General features: G+C 42.5%; 1 protein-coding gene across 2 annotated transcripts in view; it reads left to right on the top strand.

Annotated features, from left to right (window-relative positions):
* Positions 1-20444, top strand: part of mgat4b (alpha-1,3-mannosyl-glycoprotein 4-beta-N-acetylglucosaminyltransferase B) — a 222872-nt gene that overhangs the window by 29204 nt on the left and 173224 nt on the right. Inside the window, exon 1 of one of the 2 annotated variants that reach the window (XM_046323935.1) lies at positions 3046-3140. The exons of the other annotated variant lie outside the window; for it this stretch is intronic. Coding sequence (XP_046179891.1) covers positions 3065-3140 — 76 coding nt within the window. The 5' untranslated portion in view covers positions 3046-3064. Of the gene's footprint in view, positions 1-3045; positions 3141-20444 lie in introns of those variants that run through there. 2 annotated transcript variants of the gene reach the window in all.

Genomic DNA, 20444 nt, shown 5'->3' with positions numbered 1-20444 from the left:
ATGTTTGCTAGTTATAGCCTAATGTTAGCTAGCTATGAAAATGGATTTCTGATTCCAATAATGTTACTACACAGATCGTCAGTGGTGCAAAAAGTACTCAATTCTCATACTTGAGTAAAAGTAAAGATAACTTGGTCGAAAATGACTGAAAGTGTAAGTCACCATGTAAAATACTACGTGAGTAAAAGTCGTCTAAAAGTGTTTTGGTTTTAAAAATACGTAAGTATCAAAAGTAAATGAAATTGCTAAAATATATTTTAAGTATTAAATGTAAAAGTATAAATAATTTCAAATTCCTTATAAACCAGATGGCGCAATTGTTATTTTAGATTGATAGCCAGGGCATACTCCAATACTCAAACATTATTTACAAAGGAAGTATTTGTGTTTAGTGAGTCCGCCAGATCAGAGGCCGTAGGGATAACCAAGGATGTTCTCTTGATAAGTGCATGAATTGGACCATTTTCCTGTCAAAACATAACATACTTTTGGGTGTCAGGGAATATATGGAGTAAAAAGTACATTATTTTCTTTAGGAAGGCAGTGAAGGAAAAGTTGGTAAAAATATAAATAGTAAAGCAAAGTACAGATACCCCAACAAACTACTTGAGGAGTACTTTAATTTAGTTTTACTTAAGTTCTTTACACCACTGGAATCATACATGTAACATTAGCTAACAGTACTCCTTTAACTTGACTTTTTAATATGACTTTCTGACCATTTGAAACTTTTGTATATGAAAATGGAGCTACTCCCTTACCCGTATACATGGATGAACGCTTCAAGGCAGAGTGGAACCATTTTATCTCCGTTTTGTTTCTATCTACATATTGTTTGGTCAGTGTTGTGTCAAGTCACTTCGGTTCACACTGACCGTGGCATGTGTAGAAAGTAGCCCTTCACTTTCTTTCCAACTGATCTGTTGATAGCACCTGCTAAATTCAGCGTATCAATGTTGTTGAGAAAAGTGCCAAAACATTTTTAGGTCTCGATGGCTAGCATATCTTTCAAACGGCGCGGTAGAAATGACTCTCAACACATACTGAGCAGCTCACTTTCTAGACAGAAGCATGCTACATGACAGACCAATCCAAAAAACACATTTTGATTTAAAAAAAAAAATCTTTACGTTCAAATGCCTCTTCTGTGAAGTAGTGACGTGCGACATACACCTAGTTTCCATGAAACCAATCACATATCGGGTCGGGTGGGAAAGCCATGGATCCATTTCACAACGAGTCCAACTTTTTGGATCAGTGAAGATTTCTACTTCACCGTGGAGGAGTTAAGTAATTGGAGTGAGGTGATACCCCCTCATTATCTTCTTGTGATCCGCTCTCTCAAATCTGACAATGAACCTCGATCCATAACTGGAAATGGTTAGCTTTTGTGTAACTGCAGAAAAACATGGTTTCTCCCACTTGCTAGCTTTCTCTCGCTCTTTCCCTCCTCTCACTTTTACGTTCAATGTCCCACTCTCTCATTCTCTCTCACACTCAATCTCCAGCTCTCCTCTCTCCCGCTTATTTCCTCTCTCGTTCCCTCTCTCCATCCTGCTGGTTCTGTGGGACTCAATTACTGCTGTTTCCCCACACTGAGACAACCATCTGCTACCAGTGGACTGACTCTCATTCTGACACACTCAATTAATGGGAAATTGTGTGTGTGTGTGTGTGTGTGTGTGTGTCCTACTGTATATGTTGGTGAATGGTGCTCTGTATGAGTGTGTGTAGGTGGTCTTTGTTGGCAACATCAGTAAAGAGGACCTGCCATGTTCAGTCATGTGAGTTCGACTGTACATTAAATGCATTTTGGGCTAGACGCCTACTTATGCACTATATGGCATTTGTGATGCACTGTCTCACACACTCACACACACACTGGTTTGGTTGGCACATGTAAATACACACACCCTCTCAGTATAAAAATGCACAAGTCGGTAATTCTTCAGGTTTTTCCTCACACATCAACACCATAAAACACACACACTCCACTCCAACCACGAAGACACAGGTACTGGTTATCCTGTGCGTTGGTTTGCGAGTCCTGGGAGGGACAGTGACATCTTAGACGGGTCTAGACTTGCCTTTGCCAGAGGTATTTATATCACCCTGTCTCCTGTGTGTAATCAACTGTTGTGGGCGCACTCGATATTTGTCATCCCCATGCTCATAAAACCTAGTTGACTCTGCACCAGCTTAGAAACAGTGCAACTGAGCCAAAATAGATGCCATTGTATCATCTTGCTTGCTACATTGTCTCAAAGCCAACATAGATAGGCTGAAGACTAGAGCAACAGAGCCTAAAAGGATCCCATACTTGTTGTCTCGGAGCCCTGCTAGACACAGTGCGAGGGAGACATCGTCATCCTCATCCATCTAAAACCCCATTAACTCAAGGCCAAGATTACCTGCAAATGGACACCACAAGTGACTTTCAGTACAATCACGACTGCCCAAAAGCAACACGGCTAAACTTTAAGCCCCGATCTTGACAAGTACTCTATGTAGTGACCTGCTGAGCCAAAAATGGCTTCTCCATTGACACCTCCAGTGGCTTTGTACCAACTTGCTGATTGCAACAGCAATTGTAAGACATTTTCTCTAGGCATCAGCTGAGCGCAGGCGCAGCATAGACCCGCCAGTCTCTACAAGAGTGATTTATCTATCAAGGGGGAAACTGTTAAACAGTTAAGACGATTTATAGTGTGGTGATATGTAGATCTCCAGCGAGCTAGCTTGCTAGCCCACTCCCCCAATGCATGTGAGCAAGCAGTCTGTCTCAATCACAAATAGATGTTACTCTAAATGACAGAAACACCTGAAACCCCAGCCATTTCACATCATCGTCTCCCTTAGCCAGTATTGTGTTTTCAACGTGAACCACTCTAATGAATTCCTCTGCTTACACGTGTAAGAGTTACCTTGACCCGAAGTGGCTGAATTCAAAGTCCACTGCCACTCCTATGACTCCCTTAGTTTATTTTCATCATATTCTGGGCTAGCCGACGCAATCTATCATCCTTCAAGCCGTCAGTGGGCTAATGTAGGCTCTAAAAGAAGCATGGCTGGATTGCTCTGTGTTCGAGGTGGGAGAGGGAGAGAGAGCGCTCTTCTCTTCAGCCGCCGTGAGACGACAGGTACGTTAATGACACCTCGGGCACTCAAGAGCACCGATAATAAGGTCTGAGTCACTGACCGCTCATCCCACACTCTCTAAATGGGAGAAAGAGGGAGGGGAGGGAGAGAGGAGGGAAAGTGGAACGATGCGAAATTAGGGTGGGGAGGGAGAGCTCTCGCCCTAAGGCAGCAATGCACTGTGGGATTGAGGAAGTAGTCAGCCGCTGTCTTTGTCAGCTGCTGGTCTCATCACCACAAACCTGACCCTTGACCCTGCAATATACCTTCGAGGCATATAAAGAGGCTTTCTAACAGTATGTGCTCTGAAAAAACACTGCACTTGTCGAATGGAGTGGGATACAATGGAATTGGATGAAGTGGAGGAGCCTACTGTATGGAATGTTATTGAACATGCCTGTATCAAATGGGAGAATTATTGTGATACCCATAGCATACACAAATGTGTATGGTATTGTACATGTTTGAGCCATAGAACAGTGTTTTCTCATGTCATGAACAGTGGACACTGTACACCGTTTGTGACCCATCCATGTTTTCTAGATATCCCGTCTCATTTGGCGCTGCATTAAAACTTCTTATGGCTTAGATCCCGTGAACGGGATCGTTATGACTACAGCCAGTGATAGTGCAGGGCGCCAAATTTGACACCATTTTAAAGATAAACTTGTTGTTAATTCCACCACAGTGTCCGATTTCAAAAAGGCTTTACAGCGAAAGCACACCAAACGATTATGTTAGGTCTGCACCCCGTCACAGAAAAACACAGCCATTTTTCCAGCCAAAGAGAGGATTCACAAAAAGCAGAAATATATTATTATATATTATAGATAAATATTATAAATATTATTATATTTATAGATAAATTAATCACTAACCTTTGATCTTCATCAGATGACGCTCATAGGACTTCGTGTTACACAATACATGTATGTTTTGTTTGATAAAGTTCATATTTATATCCAAAAATCACAGTTTACATTGGTGCAATACGTTCAGTAATGTTTTGCTTCCAAAACATTTGGTGATTTGCAGAGAGCCACATCAATTTACAGAAATACTCATAATAAACATTGATAAAAGATAAAACTGTTATGCATGGAACTTTAGATAAACTTCTCCTTAATACAACCGCTGTGTCAGATTTCAAAAAAGCTTTACCGAAAAAGCACACCATGCAATAATCTGAGTAAGGCTCTCAGACACAAAAACGAGCCATACAGATATCTGCCATGTTATGGAGTCAACAAAGTCAGAAATAGCATTATAAATATTCACTTACCTTTGATCTTCATCAGAATGCACTCCCATGAATCCCAGTTCCACAATAAATGTTTGATTTGTTCAATAAAGTCCATCATTTGTGTCCAAATACCTCCTTTTTGTTTGCACGTTTAGCCCAAATTTCGTTACAGTCCGTAGAAACATGTCAAACTATGTATATAATCAATCTTTAGGATGTTTTTATCATAAATCTTCAATACACAATCAGATGAAACCAAATTATTATTTCTAACATTCCTTATAACAAGAAACACCACCATGTTCACCCCCAGAGTATTGAACTCAGCAGGATGACAGAGGTTCGCAGTCTGTCCATCCTTTGCCATGATCATCTTTTTGCATATTCTGCAATTGACTTAGGTCAGGTCTGCTGGCTCACATTTATCATTCGGCCTGAAACCAAAGAACTGCCAAACAGGCGAAGAAGTGCTCTTCTTTCCCATCAATTTCTGATTTAGATAAGCTGGCTATACTATAATTACTAAGTGAAATCCTGTCACTTTTTTTTACTGTCTGAAACTGTCAAAGTAGCCTGAAGGAAGAACGAATGTCACAAATGTGCTAACCCAGATGATCAAGATAGAAGAACAATAGACGACACTTGATACAGCTATAATAATTGTTTTTAAAAGGTAGACTAATATAACTGATATCAGATCATTTTTATCGACAAGCGAAACATAGCCCTACCAATTTGAAAATCATTCTGCAGCCTAGACTATTTACAAAATATCTAGTCCTAACAATGTTTTGTTTTCAACAACGATTTTGTAGCTTTTTTAGCAAAATAAGAAGTGACGTTATGCACAAAATCATACTTCTAGTATAACCAATAAGCCCTTTTTATATTGCACTCTTCCCGCCAATTGACCCCTCTGTGCGTAGCTTCCCCCTCCCGAAGACGAAAATAGACTATACAATCATATATCAATGATGTTTGGACAGGACGATGTGTCATTCCAGACATCGGCCAACCCTATTGGCTACTATAAATAGCTGTTTTTAGACGGCCAGTGTCAGGTTGAGGGGCTGTGCGAACGTGGCTTTTGTGTACTAGTTTTGAAGTGTCCGTGTTTGCATGCGTGCGCGGCATGTTTGCGTTTGCGTGCGAGTTGCTGATCTGTGTGTGCCCTATATATTTGTGGAGGGTCCTGACCACATCTTGGAATCTTAATATTCCGTGTGTGTGTGTGTGTGTGCGTAGCTCCACTGCAACACATTAGGGGGAAGGAGACGTGTGTGTGTGTGACAGGCCAGAACCCTGGGGACCCTCAGACACACACTCTATATGTAGAAACACACCCCTACTAACCTCCATACAACTCTACCTCCACTGTTGGTTCAGGATCACTGCTGGCCATACAATCACACACACTTCTCAATCTCTCACTCCATGTTTGTCTCTCTAACAAAGGAACAAAACACTGTGTTTTTATAGTAAACCTAATTGTTATGGGTATGACTGTGTTATTGTCTGTGTGTGTCTGTGTGCGTTTGTGTCTGTGTACATGTGATACATCTGTCTATTTTTGAGGGAGTCAGACAATAGCTTCATGTTTTTTTTATTTTATTGATCTCACCATAGCAACAAGACATTCTCAAAGTGGGCTTGAGTAGTCTGGACTGTCTCAGTAACTGAAATCGCACACATTAGACACAACAAAATGTGGACTAAGTCAAGGACATCCAGTAAACGGCCCCTTTCCTGAACCTGCAAAGTATTATGATTCGGGGTCTGCATATTGACAGATATTATTAGCAGAGGTTCAATTTGCTTCTGACTTGTCAATAGACCCAATGATGACCTCGTTCATTTTCTGTCCTCAAACAGCAGAGGCTTTGAAGTTCAAACAGAATGTCTCTCCTTTTTTCCAGTGTTGCAATTCCTGTGTGCAGTCTCCTCTCCACCATGAATATGTGTAGGAGCCAAATCAGGCTCAGAGCAATGTGGGCACATCATCTAGACTGGCTTCAGCCCTGGCGTGATTTTCAGGATCCAGTGCTATTAATTCCAGCTATGTGACTGCCACTCCTCTACCCCCCCCCTCCCCCACGTTCTCCCTCAAACACCACCACACACTTGTTCTGCCTTGAATCCCAATGTGTAGAGGCTTCCCACGAAGTGTTACCAAACTCTCACTCAATCCACTTTCTTCCCTTGGTCGTTATTGGACAAGTTCAGGTAGTCCCTGCCTGTTTCAGTACCTAATGAATACCTCCCTGGTCCTAGTCAGAATGCCACCATTGTGTACTGTCCCTTCCCCCTCCCCCTCTACTTGTCCAAGGCGGCGCTGGTTAAATAGGTTGGTTTTTAAGTGGCCCTCCAGACCTGGCCTCCGTCTTAAATGGCTGCTTTGTGTCATGGACAGGGGCTTGGCTAAGGGAGGGAAGGGGGAGGCAGCTCCCTGTATTACACAATTCCACCCATTCACCAAAGGTAACTGTTACCTGAACTGTTACCCCTCAACTTGGTCTCTGATGGGGGGAGGGATAGAGAGAGCGAAGGGTGAAGTTTCCGCTTGACATTGATATAAGGACATGCGTTGCGTTTTTCCTCATGGTTAATATTTGTCAATGGGGAAACGTCTATCCTTCAGGGAGGAAAGAGAGAGGGGGGAGAGAGGGAGGGAACAACAAAGTGTCCGTCTTCAAAGACCTCTTTTAAAACACTCAGATCTGGTTGCCGTCTCGACAATTGAGCGCCCTGTCCGTCAAATGTGGGTTCCCACGGAAACAATGACTCCCGGTCCCCCAGCCTCTCCCTTGAAAGAGCTTCAAAGTTTGTCTGATAAGTTCAAGCTATTCTCGTAAATCCAGGGTGTGTGTGTTTATGTGCATGTTTGCATACTACCAGTCAACCCAGCCAGCCAAACGTTTAGCTGTTTCTCATTCAGCTGCATACCTGTATCATTGTTAAGCAACAGCGTAATTGGTTCAAGGGGTACCGTTTTATCAATCATGTCAGAGACAATACACAACACTTTTCTCCAAAACTCAGAAACCTCAGATCATATGTTTGTATGTGCTAAGTGTATTGAGGTTACACAGGTCACGGTATGGGCTTTGAGCCTTGCTTTGCATGAGATCTTACAAGTGGTGTCCAATATGATCTATGACAAAGTTTCAAATGAATTAATTGATGGTTTGGGTTCTTTGATGAGTGAAATGTATTCTCCCAATCAATAGCCTCATCATCGATAGCCAAATAATTGACCCACGCTTTAACCATTTGAAAGATCTTTCTGCTTTAATCGTTGAAGATGAGAATAAATAGCAGACACAAAACCTCTGGTCTCCGGGTGCCTTCCCAATCACCGGGTGCCTTTCCAAAATTGTACCCCATGGGACTCAATAGGCACGAGGTGCTGCCCGTAGTCTATGATATAGAAAGAATGACGACCCTGGCAAATCAAAACAAAGATGAAGTTCCTGAAAACTAACAGTTGAGTTGAATATATCCCCTAGATTATTAACCCCTTTTGCAGACCAGGCTCTAGACTCAAAAGGTTCTGTTTGTGCATTTTGAGACGCCGTATTCAGTATACACTTTCTCAAAATAGTCAAAGTAATCTAAGATAACTCAAGAAATCTGTCATAAATTGATGTTTTTGCCACTGTATTTTTCAATCAAAAAATATGCATGAAAACAATACTCTCATTGAATGACATCAAAGACATTATTGAAGAATCCCTACTGCTGACCAATCAACGACGATGGGGCGTAGCCCATAAAAAAATTGGTGAGCCCAAACAGCAGAAAAAAGTCCAAAACGAACAAAAATGTAACCAAATGTCGTCATAATATAGGCACAAACTCTACTGACCTGTTTTGGCTGGGAAGCATGCGGACGCCTTTACCTTACCCCCATAGGTACATACATTACATGACCAAGAGTATGTGGACACCTGCACATTGAACATCTCAATCCAAAATCATGGGTATTAATATGTAGTTGGTCCCCCCCTTTGCTGCTATAACAGCCTTCACTCTTCTGGGAAGGTTTTCCATTAGATGTTGGAACATTGCTGCACTGAATTGATTCCATTCAGCCACGAACATGAGTGAGGTCGGGCACTGATGTTGGGCATTAGCCCTGGCTCGCAGTCGGCCTTCCAATTCATCCCAAAGGTGTTTGATGAGGTCAAGCCAGTCAAGGTCTTCCACACCGATCTCGACAAACCATTTCTGTATGGACCTCGCTTTGTGCATGGGGCATTGTCATGCTGAAACAGAAAAGGGCCTTCTCCAGACTTGCAATAAAGTTGGAAGCACAGAATCATCTAGAATGTTATTGCATGCTGTAGCATTAAGATTTCCCTTCACTGGAATAAAGTGCCTAGCCTGAACCATGAAAAACAGCGCCAGACCATTATTCCTCCTCCACCAAACTTTACAGTTGGCACTGTGCATTCGGGCAGGTAGCATTCTTCTGGCATCTGCCAAACTCAGATTCGTCCTTCTGACTGTCAGATGGTGACACGTGATTCATCACCCCAGAGAAGGCGTTTCCACTGCTCCAATGGGGGCGAGCTTTACACTACTCCAGCCGACGGTTGGCATTGTGATCTTAGGCTTGTGTGCGGCTGCTCGACCATGGAAACCCATTTCATGAAAAGCTACCGACCAAACAGTTCTTGTGCTTCTGAAGGTAGTTTGGAACTCGGTAGTGAGTGTTTTAACCGAGGATAGACGATTCTTACCCACTGCGCGCTTCAGCACTCGCCGGTCTCGTTCTGTGAGCTTGTGTGGCCTACCACTTCGCGGCTGAGACATTGTTGCTCCTAGACGTTTCCACTTCACAATGACAGCACTTAAAGTTGACTGGGGCAGCTCTAGCATAGCAGACGTTTGACAAACTGACTTGTTTGAAGTCGGTGCCTCGTTCAAAGAACGGTGCCACGTTCAAAGTCACTGAGCTCTTCAGTAAGGCCATTGTCTCCGTGGGTGTGTTCCGGGGCCCCTAACGGACAATTGACAGTGGAACATCTGGATATTTTGAAATTGTTAAATTGTTTGAATTAAGGAAGTCGTTAGTGAGAATAATAAGCGCAGGGAGGCCAGATGGTGAGAGAAAGGAGGGCCTCTGTAGCGGACAGATGCAAGCCCACCTACAGAGAGAAAATACACACAATTACCTATGTTGACATTGCCGCACAAGCTCACACACACACATACAGTAGACCATTGTAAATATACACTCATACTCTGAATACATAATCATACTCCCTCATGCGTTATATCTGCCACATACACAGCAGCGAAGTTACGACCTTCTGAATGAAGGTACAGTGGTGGTGGTGTTGAAGGAGAGGGCCTGAGCTCTGATCTGGGTATACCCTTGGTGAACCTGGCACACAGGACAGAGCATGAACCAGTCCTCTGGCCAGCCCACACAGTCGGGTGGGGGGGTGTAATAGTGGGGCTGCTGAAGTTCATACACTCACTCTTCTCTTCTATCTCTCTCAATTCAATTTCAATTCAATTTAAGGGCTTTATTGGCACGGGAAACATATGTTTACATTGCCAAAGCAAGTCAAATAGATAATAAACAAGTGAAATAAACAAAAACAAAAAATAACAGTAAGCATTACACTTCCAAAAGTATAAAGACAATTCAAATGTCACATGTGTATATATAGTGTTGTAATGATGTGCAAAAAGGGAAAATAAATAAACATACAACCTAGATTTATTTACAATGGTGTTTGTTTTTCACTGGTTGCCCTTTTCTGGTGGCAACAGGTCACGAATCTTGCTACTGTGGTATTTCACCGAATATATATATATATATATATATATATATATATATATGCAAGTTTATCAAAATTCGATTTGATTTTTAGAATTCTTTGTTGGTCTGTGTAATCTGAGGGAAATATTTGTCTCTAATATGGTCATACATTCGGCAGGAGGTTATGAAGTGCAGGTCAGTTTCCACCTCATTTTGTAGGCAGTGTGCACAAAGCTTTCCTTAAGTTTGGGTCAGTCGTGTCCTCTCTGTTTTGGGCCAAATAGCATTCTAGTTTGCTCTGTTTTTGGTCAAATCTTTCCAATATGTCAAGTAATTATGTTTTTGTTTTCTCATGATTTGGTTGGGTCTAATTGTGTTGCTGTCCTGGGGCTCTGTGGGGTCTGTTTATGAACAGAGCCCCAGGACCAGCTTTCTTAGGGGACTGTTCTCAAGGTTTATTTCTATGTAGGTGATGGCTTTGTTATGGAATATTTGGGAATTGCTTGCCTTCAGGTGGTTGTAGAATTTAACATCTCCTTTCTGGATTTTGATAATTAGCGGGTAAAAGCCTCTAAGTGAGGTGAACACCAGAAAATACATTTTGTATTTTGATAATTAGCGGTATCAGCCTGATTCTGCTCTGCATGCATTATTTGGTGTTTTCCGGTTGTACACACAGGATATTTTTGCCGAATTCTGCATGCAGTCTCTTAATTTGGTGTTTGTCCCATTTTGTGATTTCTTGGTTGGTGAGCGGACCCCAGACCTCACAACCATAAAGGGCAATGGGTTCTATGACTGATTCAAGTATTTTTTTAGCCAGATTCTAATTGTTATGTCGAATTCTATGTTCCTTTTGTGATTGCATAGAAGGCCCTTCTTGCCTTGTCTCTCAAATTATTCAGGCTAGTGTCCCACCTGGCCAAAAGCCAGGGGAAATGCAGAGCGCCAAATTTCATTAAATCACACATACAAGATAGCAAATTAAAGCTACACTTGTGAATCCAGCCAACATGTCAGATTTCAGCACCATAGTAAACAAAGAGAGAAAGCATATTTCAACCCTGTAGGCGCGACACAAAACTCAGAAATAAAAATATAATTAATGCCTTACCTTTGACGAGCTTCTTTTGTTGGCACTCCAATATGTCCCATAAGCATCACAAATGGTCCTTTTGTTCTATTAATTCCATCGATATATATCCAAAATGTGCTTTTATTTGATGTGTTTGATCCAGAAAAACACAGGTTCCAACTTGCTCAACGTGACTACAAAAGTAGTTTGAAATGTTTTGGAAAAGTTTACAGGTAACTTTTGAGATATTTTGTAATACAACTTTAGGTATTTTTTAGGGTAAATAATCAATAAAATTGAAGAGTGGATAATCTGTGTTCAATACAGGAAGAAAACAAACTGAAGCATGCTTTCTGGTCACGCGCCTTTATCTAACAGTACACTTCAAGTGACCCTCGTTCAAGATGGCCATACTTATTCATGACACAAAGGAATAACCTCAACCAATTTCTAAAGACTCTTGACATCCAGTGGAAGCGATAGGAACTGCAAGCAGGTCCCTTAGAAATCTGGATTCCCAATGAAATTTAATTGAAAACCTCAAAATAAAAAAATCTGAATGGTTTGTCCTCTGGGTTTCGCCTGCTAAATAAGTTATGTTATACTCACAGACATGATTCAAACAGTTTTAGAAACTTCAGAGTGTTTTCTATCCAAATCTAATCACTAATAATATGCATATCTTATCTACTGTGAAAATACTGCCCCCTGTCACCAAGAAGTTAAAGAGTTTAAGTATAGCCAATTTGAGGTCTGTATATTTTATAATTTAATTTAGGATACAATCAACACCACAGGCCTATTTGGGTTGGAGGGTTTGTATTTTGTCCTGTAGTTCATTCAATGTAATTGGAGAATCCAGTGGGTTCTGGTAGTCTTTAATGGTTGTTTATCCAGAGTTTTATCCATATATTTCCGTTTTGAATAGATGACTCTTCATATTGTTTGTTTCGAGTTTTCTAAATTTCCCAGAAGTGGTTAGATTCTATGGATTCAACTACATTGAGCTGATTTCTGACTTGCTGTTCCTTCTTTTTCCGTAGTGTATTTCTGTATTGTTTTCGTGATTCACCATAGTGAAGCCGTAGGCTCAGGTGGTCTACAGTTCTACTATATGTGTACCTACCAGAGGAGTCCCCTCGAAGCCTACCATTGACTGTACGTACCCAGCATCCGACAGAGCTGCAGGAGTTGTGACCCGTTTTTGTTGGTTATGTTGTCGTAGTTTTGTCTATGGGGGCATATGGGGGAGGGAATGTTGTCGTCTCCAGGTAGGTGTTGTCCCCCTGTGTACTGAGGGTGTCAGGTTCTTGTCCAGTTCTGGCATTTAGGTGCTGGGGATACGGTTGAGGTTGACATACTTCAGGGCCCTGGCAAAAGTTGAGATGGCTGCCTGCCAGGGTGGACCTGGTCATAAAGGCTGTTCAAGTCCAGGGAGGAGTGGTGGGCCAGGTAGACAGGTTTTGAGGCACAGTCTAGCGAAATGCTTGCATTCACCTGCTGTATGGTGGCAGGGTGAAAGTATTTTTGTGGTAGCAGGGTGGAGATAACCACTCGTAACATTGGGGAAAGTGGAAGAAGCTTTTTCAATCACTCCCTTGAGTGCTGTGGCCATCCTTTCCTGCTGGGCCCGAAGGTAATTTGTGCCCTTGTGAATTATGATGTAGCTGGGGAATCCTAGTATGTCCTCTGACAACAGCTCCAGGGCATGCCTAGTGTTTGGGCACCAGAGCGTAGCTACTTTGTGTTTGGGGAAAAAGTTTTTCCTCTTTAATATATTTTCCATTTGAGGCAATGAGGATCACAATCTCTGGCTTTTGTGTGTCCTCAGTGGATGTGTGGGGATTGTCAAGAGAGAAATCAGGGGAGCTGACGGGGGTTGTTTGGAGAGGGTGGCGTCTGTTGGGTTGGTGGGTACTGTGTTGTCTGTCCCATTGTTGTGTTCGGGTCCGGGTCTGGGGTGGGCTGTTCTGCTGTTTTCTCTGGGGGAGTGTGAAGCACTAACCGAAGCTGCGGATCAGACTGAGTTGACAGACAAAATGTTCTGGTGTTCACCTCACTTAGAGGCTTTTACCCGCTAATTATCAAAATCCAGAAAAGAGATGTTAAATTCTACAACCACCTGAAGGCAAGCAATTCCCAAATATTCCATAACAAAGCCATCCCTTACATAGAAATAAACCTTGAGAACAGTCCCCTAAGAAAGCTGGTCCTGGGGCTCTGTTCATAAACAGACCCCACAGAGCCCCAGGACAGCAACACAATTAGACCCAACCAAATCATGAGAAAACAAAAACATAATTACTTGACACATTGGAAAGATTTGACCAAAAAACAGAGCATACTAGAATGCTATTTGGCCCAAAACAGAGAGGACACAGTGGCAGAATACCTGACCACTGTGACTGACCCAAAATTAAGGAAATCTTTGACTATGTACAGACTCAGCGAGCATAGCCTTGCTATTGAGAAAGTCCGCCGAAGGCAGACCTGGCTCCCAAGAGAAGACAGGCTATGTGCACACTGCCCACAAAATGAGGTGGAAACTGAGCTGCACTTCCTAACCTCCTGCCAAATGTGCAGTCGTGGGACCTGGGTGTGTTCAGTTGTCGGGGGAGTGACTGTCCTCGTCTGCAGGACAGTTAGAAGAGATTTACTGAGAGAACGTCTCCTGCTGTGCTCTCTCTTTGATCCCATAAAAGTTCTGCTGGAACTGCATGAGGATGCCCTGCACCATTACTGTCCCAGACCTGCAGAGGTTGACAGAGGTTGTTTCAATTTCCTCAACATCTAGTATTGTAAGTTTCCACCCAGGGCCAATACCCTCTCTCTTGACATAGGGCTAGTGTCTTCTTATAGCACTGTGCCATGCCAGGGGATGGACTGTGTGGAAAAATAAGTTGCTTACATTCCTCTCTTTGTAGCAGTCCGCAAATAGTGTCTCTGGATTGTCCTCGAGGAGCTTTTTTTTGTAGTTACTCCATGCGGTGTTATTTTTAATATCCATGGGGTACTGTATTCTACTTAACCTCTACATTTGGGTTGGGGGGGGGAGAACTCTCTTGCCATTGTTAAACTCAAGAGTTTTCACACCTCACACTTAAGTGCTTATTGATCATGTCAGTTTCCTTCCTAGCAGCTTGGTGCTTTGTAGCCTTATTTATTAAGCTTTATATAACAAAATTCCCTAGAGATTGTCTTTTACGTTTAGCCTTCGGTGTTGTTGCGGATGGTATTTCCAGGTTTCGCTGTGTTTCTTCTGCAGGTTTTAGTTTGTTAGAAGTTTTTTTCTTGATAGTCTTTGTTAGTAATAGTCCATTCAGGTAATTTTGTCTGAAATCAAGGTTTTAGGTATGCAATTGTGATTTGGATTGAATGTTTTGATGTTGAGGTTAGTATCCTGTATAAGTCCAACTCTAATTCTATATTTTTTCAGGAGAACTCAGGTGCCCATGCTCTCTGCCCCTCTGCCTCTCAAAAGCAAAGGCTTTCAAACCCTTGTCATGATAAATGTTGTCCTATCGACACCTGCCTCTCTCACACTGTCCTGTGTCAGCAGCATGATATATGTGTGTGAACAGCCCCTCAGGTCCTCTGCAGTAGTTATATCTTTATGGGAATTTGCTCTCACAGGCTTTGAGTAGAGGGAGGGATGGGGGGGGGGGGGGGTGAAATGTCCACTCTGGCCACCGCAGCACTGTGGGTTCAATCTGCATCGACCGTCTAGCGTCTGTGGTCATCCGCGGTCCCCGGCAGGGTCAAGTGGTTCTGAGCTCTGACAAAACCACAAGATGTGAACCCTGACCCCATCACCCCTCCCCCAGACTGCCATCGCCGCTGCTGTCCGTCAGCGCTTGTCTTTTTTGCTCTTGCTCTTTGTCATACATTGTTTTTCTGTATCTGTCTCTCACTTGCTTGTTTTCTCTCTCTATCACTCAATTGCTATTTCTCGCTCTGTTTCTCACTCATTTTCAAATCAGATCAAACTTTATTTGCCACATGCGCCGAATACAAAAAGTGTAGACCATACCGTAAAATGCTTACTTACAGGCCCTTAACCAACAGTGCAGTACAAGAAGAGTTAAGAAGATATTTACCAAATAAACAAAATAAAAAGTAACAACATAACAATAACGAGGCTATATACAAGGGGTACCGGTACCGAGTCAGTGTGCAGGGGTACAGGTTAGAGGTCATTTGTACATGTAGGTAGGGGTGAAGTGAAACTGCATAGATAATAAACAGCGAGTAGCAGTAGTGTACAAAACAAATGGAGAGGGGGGTCAATGTAATAGTCCGGTGGCCATTTGATTAATTGTTCAGCAGTCTTCTAGCTTGAGGGTAGCTGTTAAGGAGCCTTTTGGTCCCAGACTTGGCGCTCCAGTACCGCTTGCCATGTGGTAGCAGAGAAAACAATCTATGATTTGGGTGACTGGAGTCTCTGACAATTTTATGGGCTTTCCTCTGACATAATAGGTCCTGGTTTGCAGGAAGCTTGGCCCCAGTGATGTCCTGGGCCGTACGCACTAACCTCTGTAGCGCATTACGTTCAGATGCTGAGTAGTTGCCGTACAAGGCGGTGATGCAACCGGTCAGGATGCTCTCGATGGTGCAGCTATGTAACTTTTTGAGGATCTGGGAACCCATGCCAAATCTTTTCAGTCTCCTGAGGGGGAAAAGGTTTTGTGATGCCCTCTTCACAACTGACTTGGTGTGTTTGGACTCAAGGTCAAACGACTATGATTTTTCAATGCCGATACCGATTATTGGAGGACCAAAAAAAGACTATACCGATTAATCGGCCAATTATTTTTTACATTTGTAATAATGACAATTACAACAATACTGAATGAACACTTATTTTAACTTAATATAATACATCAATAAAAATCCACTTAGCCTCAAATAAATACTGAAACATGTTCATTTTGGTTTAAATAATGCAAAAACAAAGTGTTGGAGAAGAAAGTAAAAGTGCAATATGTACCATGTAAAAAAGCTAACATAGTTCCTTGCTCAGAACATGAGAACATATGAAAGCTGGTGGTTCCTTTTAACATGAGTCTTCAATATTCCAAGGTAAGAGGTTTTAGGTTGTAGTTAATATAGTATTTATAGGACTATTTCTCTTTATACCATTTGTATTCCATGTACCTTTGACTATTGGATGTTCTTATAGGCACTATAGTATTGCCAGTGTAACAGTATAGCTTCCGTCCCTCTTCTCGCTCCTACTTGGGCTCGAACCAGGAACACATCGACAACAGCCACCCTCTAAGCAGTGTTACCCATGCAGAGCAAGGGGAACAACTACTCCAAGTCTCAGAGCGAGTGACGTTTGAAACGCTATTAGCGCGCACCCCGCTAACTAGCTTGCCATTTCACATCGGTTACACCAGCCTAATCTCGGGAGTTGATAGGCTTGAATTCATATACAGAGCAATGCTTGAAGCACAGTGAAGGGAAGCTGGCAAAACGCACGAAAGTGCTGTTTGAATGAATGCTTACGAGCCTGCTGCTGCCTACCATCGCTCAGTCAGACTGCTCTATAAAATCGTAGACTTAGTTATAACATAATAACACACAGAAATACAAGACTTAGGTCATTAATATGGTCAAATCTGGAAACTGTCATTTTGAAAACAAAACGTTTATGAGTATCACATATACCCTGACTCTGCGTGCAATGAACGCAAAAGAAGTGACACAATTTCACCTGGTTAATATTGCCTGCTAACCTGGATTTCTTTTAGCTAAATATGCAGGTTTAAAAATGATATACTTCTGTGTATTGATTTTAAGAAAGGCATTGATGTTTATGGTTAGATACACGCTGGAGCAACGACAGTCCTTTTTCCGCAATGCGCACCGCATCGATTATATGCAATGCAGGACACGCTAGATAAACTAGTAATATCATCAACCATGTGTAGTTAACAAGTGATTATGATTGATTGATTATTTTTTATAAAATATGTTTAATGCTAGCTAGCAACTTACCTTGGCTTCTTACTGCATTTGCGTAACAGGTAGGCTCAACTGACTTGCCTGGTTTAAATAAAGGTGTAAACATTGATTTTACAAAAAATAAATAAATCGGCCAAATCGGTGTCCAAAAATACCGATTTCCGATTGTTATGAAAACTTGAAATCGGCCCTAATTAATCGGCCATTCCGATTAATTGGTCGACCTCTAGTTTGGACCATGATAGATCGTTGTTGATGTGGACACCAAGGAACTTGAAACTCTCGACCCTCTCCACTACAGCCCTGTTGATATTAATGGGGGCCTGTTCGCCTTACCTTTTCCTGTAGTCCATGATCAGCTCCTTTTTCTTGCTCATATTAAAGGAGAGGTTGTTGTCCTGGCACCACACTGCCAGTTCTGACTTCCTCTCTATAGGATGTCTCATCGTTGTTGGTGGAGTGCGATTGAGATTGTGTCATCTGTTGGGGCGGTATGTGAATTGGAGTGGGTCTTGGGTATCCGGCAGGATACTGTTGATGTGAGAGATGACCAGCCTTTCAAAGCACTTCATGGCTACCGACGTGAGTGCTACAGGGCGGCAATCATTTAGGCAGGTTACCTTCGCTTCCCTGGGCACAGGGACTGTGGTGGTCTGCTTAAAACATGTAGGTATTACAGACTCGGTCAGGGAGAGGTTGAAAATGTCAGTGAAGACACTTGCCAGTTGGTCTGCTCATGCTTTGAGTACATGTCCTGGTAATCCATCTGGCCCTGTGGCTTTGTGAATGTTGACCTGTTTAACGGTCTTGCTCACATTGTTTACCGAGAGCGATATCACAAAGTTATCCAGAACAGCTGGTGCTCTTGTGCATGCTTCAGTGTTGCTTGCCTCAAAGTGAGCATAAAAGGTATTTAGCTCATCTGGTAGGCTCACGTCACTGGGCAGCTCGCGTCTGGGTTTCCCTTTGTAGTCCGTAATAGTTTTCAAGTTCTGCCACATCTGACGAGCATCAGAGCACGGTGTAGTAGGATTCAATCTTAATCCTGTATTGAAAGATGGTTTGTCTGAGGGCATAGCAGGATTCTTTTATGGGTGTCCGGATTAGTGTCCCGCTCCTTGAAAGCGGCAGCTCTAGCCTTTAGCTTGATGCGGATGTTGCCTGTAATCCATGTGTTCTGGTTGGGATATGTTCCAGTTACACTGTGGGTACGACTTTGGATGCACTTATTGATGAAGCCGGTGACTGAGGTGGTATTCTCCTCAATGCCATTGGATGAATCCCGGAAAATATTCCAGTCTGTGTTAGCAAAAAAGTCCTGTAGCGTAGCATCTGACCACTAGTTTTTGCTTGTAAGCGGGAATCAGGAGGTTAGAATTACGGTCTGATTTTCCAAATGAAGGGCGGGGAGAGCTTTGTATGCATCTCTGTGTGTGGAGTAAAGGTGGTCTTGAGTTTTATTTTCTTCTTCTTCTTCTATGGTTGCACATGTGACATGCTGGTAAAACTGATTTAAGTTTGCCTGTATTAAAGTCCCCGGGCCACTAGGAGCGCCGCTTCTGAGAGAGCATTTTCTTGTTTGCTTATGGCCTTATTGAGTTGGTTGAGTGCGGTCTTAGTGCCAGTTTAGGTCTGTGGTGGTATATAGATGGCTACGAATAATATAGATGAGAACTGTTTTTGTAGATAGTGTGATCTACAGCTTATCATAAGGTACTCTACCTCAGGCGAGCAATACCTCAGACTTCTTTAATATGAGACGTCACGGACCAGCTGTTATTGACAAAAAGACAAACAACCCTACCAATCGTCTTACCAGACGTAGCTTTACTGTTCTGCCGGTGCATTGAAAATCCCTCCAGCTCTATATTATCCGTGTCGTCATTCAGCCACAACTCCGTGAAACAACACAAGATTTTACAGTTCTTAATGTCCCGTTGGTAGGATAATCGTAGGCCATACATTTTATTTTCCAATGTTTCCATGTTAGCAAGTAGAATTGTTGGCAGTGGGAGTTTACTCGCTCGCCTACGGATTCTCTGAAGGCAGCCTGATCTGTGTCCTCTTTTCCTTCGTCTTTTCTTTACGCAAATGTGGGATCTAGGCCTTTTCCCGGGAGAGCAGTATATCGTTCTTGTCGGACTCGTTAAAGGAAAAAGCTTCTTCCAGTTCGTGGTGAGTTATCCCAGTTCTTGTCCAGAAGTTATTTTCGGTCATAAGAGATGGTAGCAGGAATCTTATGTACAAAACAAGTACAAAAATAAGTTACAAACAACGCAAAAAATCTAACAAAATAGCACAGTTGGTTACTGTTGGTTACTGGCATGTAAAACGTCAGCCATCCTCTTCGGCGCCATCTTCTGTCTGTCTTTGTGGGTTATGCCTTCTCTCCCGCTTCTTGATTAATTTCTTGATTCTCCCTTCCTCTGTCTCACTTGCTCGTTCTCTTGCTCTCTCTCTCTCAATTGTTTTCTGTCTCTCACTCTCTTTTACTGTGGCCACCTCTTGCCGTTTGCTCTTTCTCTGTCACCATTTCTCTTATTTTCGCATCTCCCTCTTGGTGCCCTAAGCATTCTCCCTCTCCTGTCTGTTCTCCCTTATCTGTCTTCACTTCACTTTTTCTTCTATTTTCATCTACTGCAGTGGTATTCAAACTTTTTCAGCAGGGACCCCATTTTTATTCTGCCCAAATTTCTGAAAGAGAGTGGTTCTCTTATTGGTTTTTCATTCTGTAGTGTTGAACCTGGCCTTATCCTGTCCTCCACATTGTGCAGTAGCTAACGGCAGGTAATTTTCCTTTAGTGGAGAGGTTGATGTGGAACTCACGGTGTCTAGCAACATTAAATCAGATTTAGTTTTGTTTTACAGTTTCTGACAAGCGAGGCACTTAGATATGGTCATTTTCAAGTGTTCATAAATTCATAGAATGTTTGGGAATGACGTATAGTACGGCATTTGTGAAGATTCGATAGCAATATAGAGTGGGAAAGCGGCCGTGCGTTTGTACAACTAATAGACACCGCAGTAAATAAAACCTAATAAAAACATCTGTCTGGACCAGGACCGGAGTCTACGCAGACCTGTGCGCCATGGCCAATCGGAGCCTAAGTAGACCTATATGCAAACAAGTCATTTGCCACACGGGCCTGCCATCATTCACTTTGAACTGGACTGTGTGTTTACAGGCAGTAGTGCGACTTTACATCATTAGAATGCATTTGCCACAATACACCTGAGTGGACTCGGCA

This window comes from Oncorhynchus gorbuscha, linkage group LG23 (assembly GCF_021184085.1).
Source record: "Oncorhynchus gorbuscha isolate QuinsamMale2020 ecotype Even-year linkage group LG23, OgorEven_v1.0, whole genome shotgun sequence".
Classification (NCBI taxonomy): domain Eukaryota; kingdom Metazoa; phylum Chordata; class Actinopteri; order Salmoniformes; family Salmonidae; genus Oncorhynchus; species Oncorhynchus gorbuscha.
The sequence above is the reverse complement of the archived record's forward strand: the minus strand, read 5'-3'. Positions and strand labels throughout refer to the sequence as shown.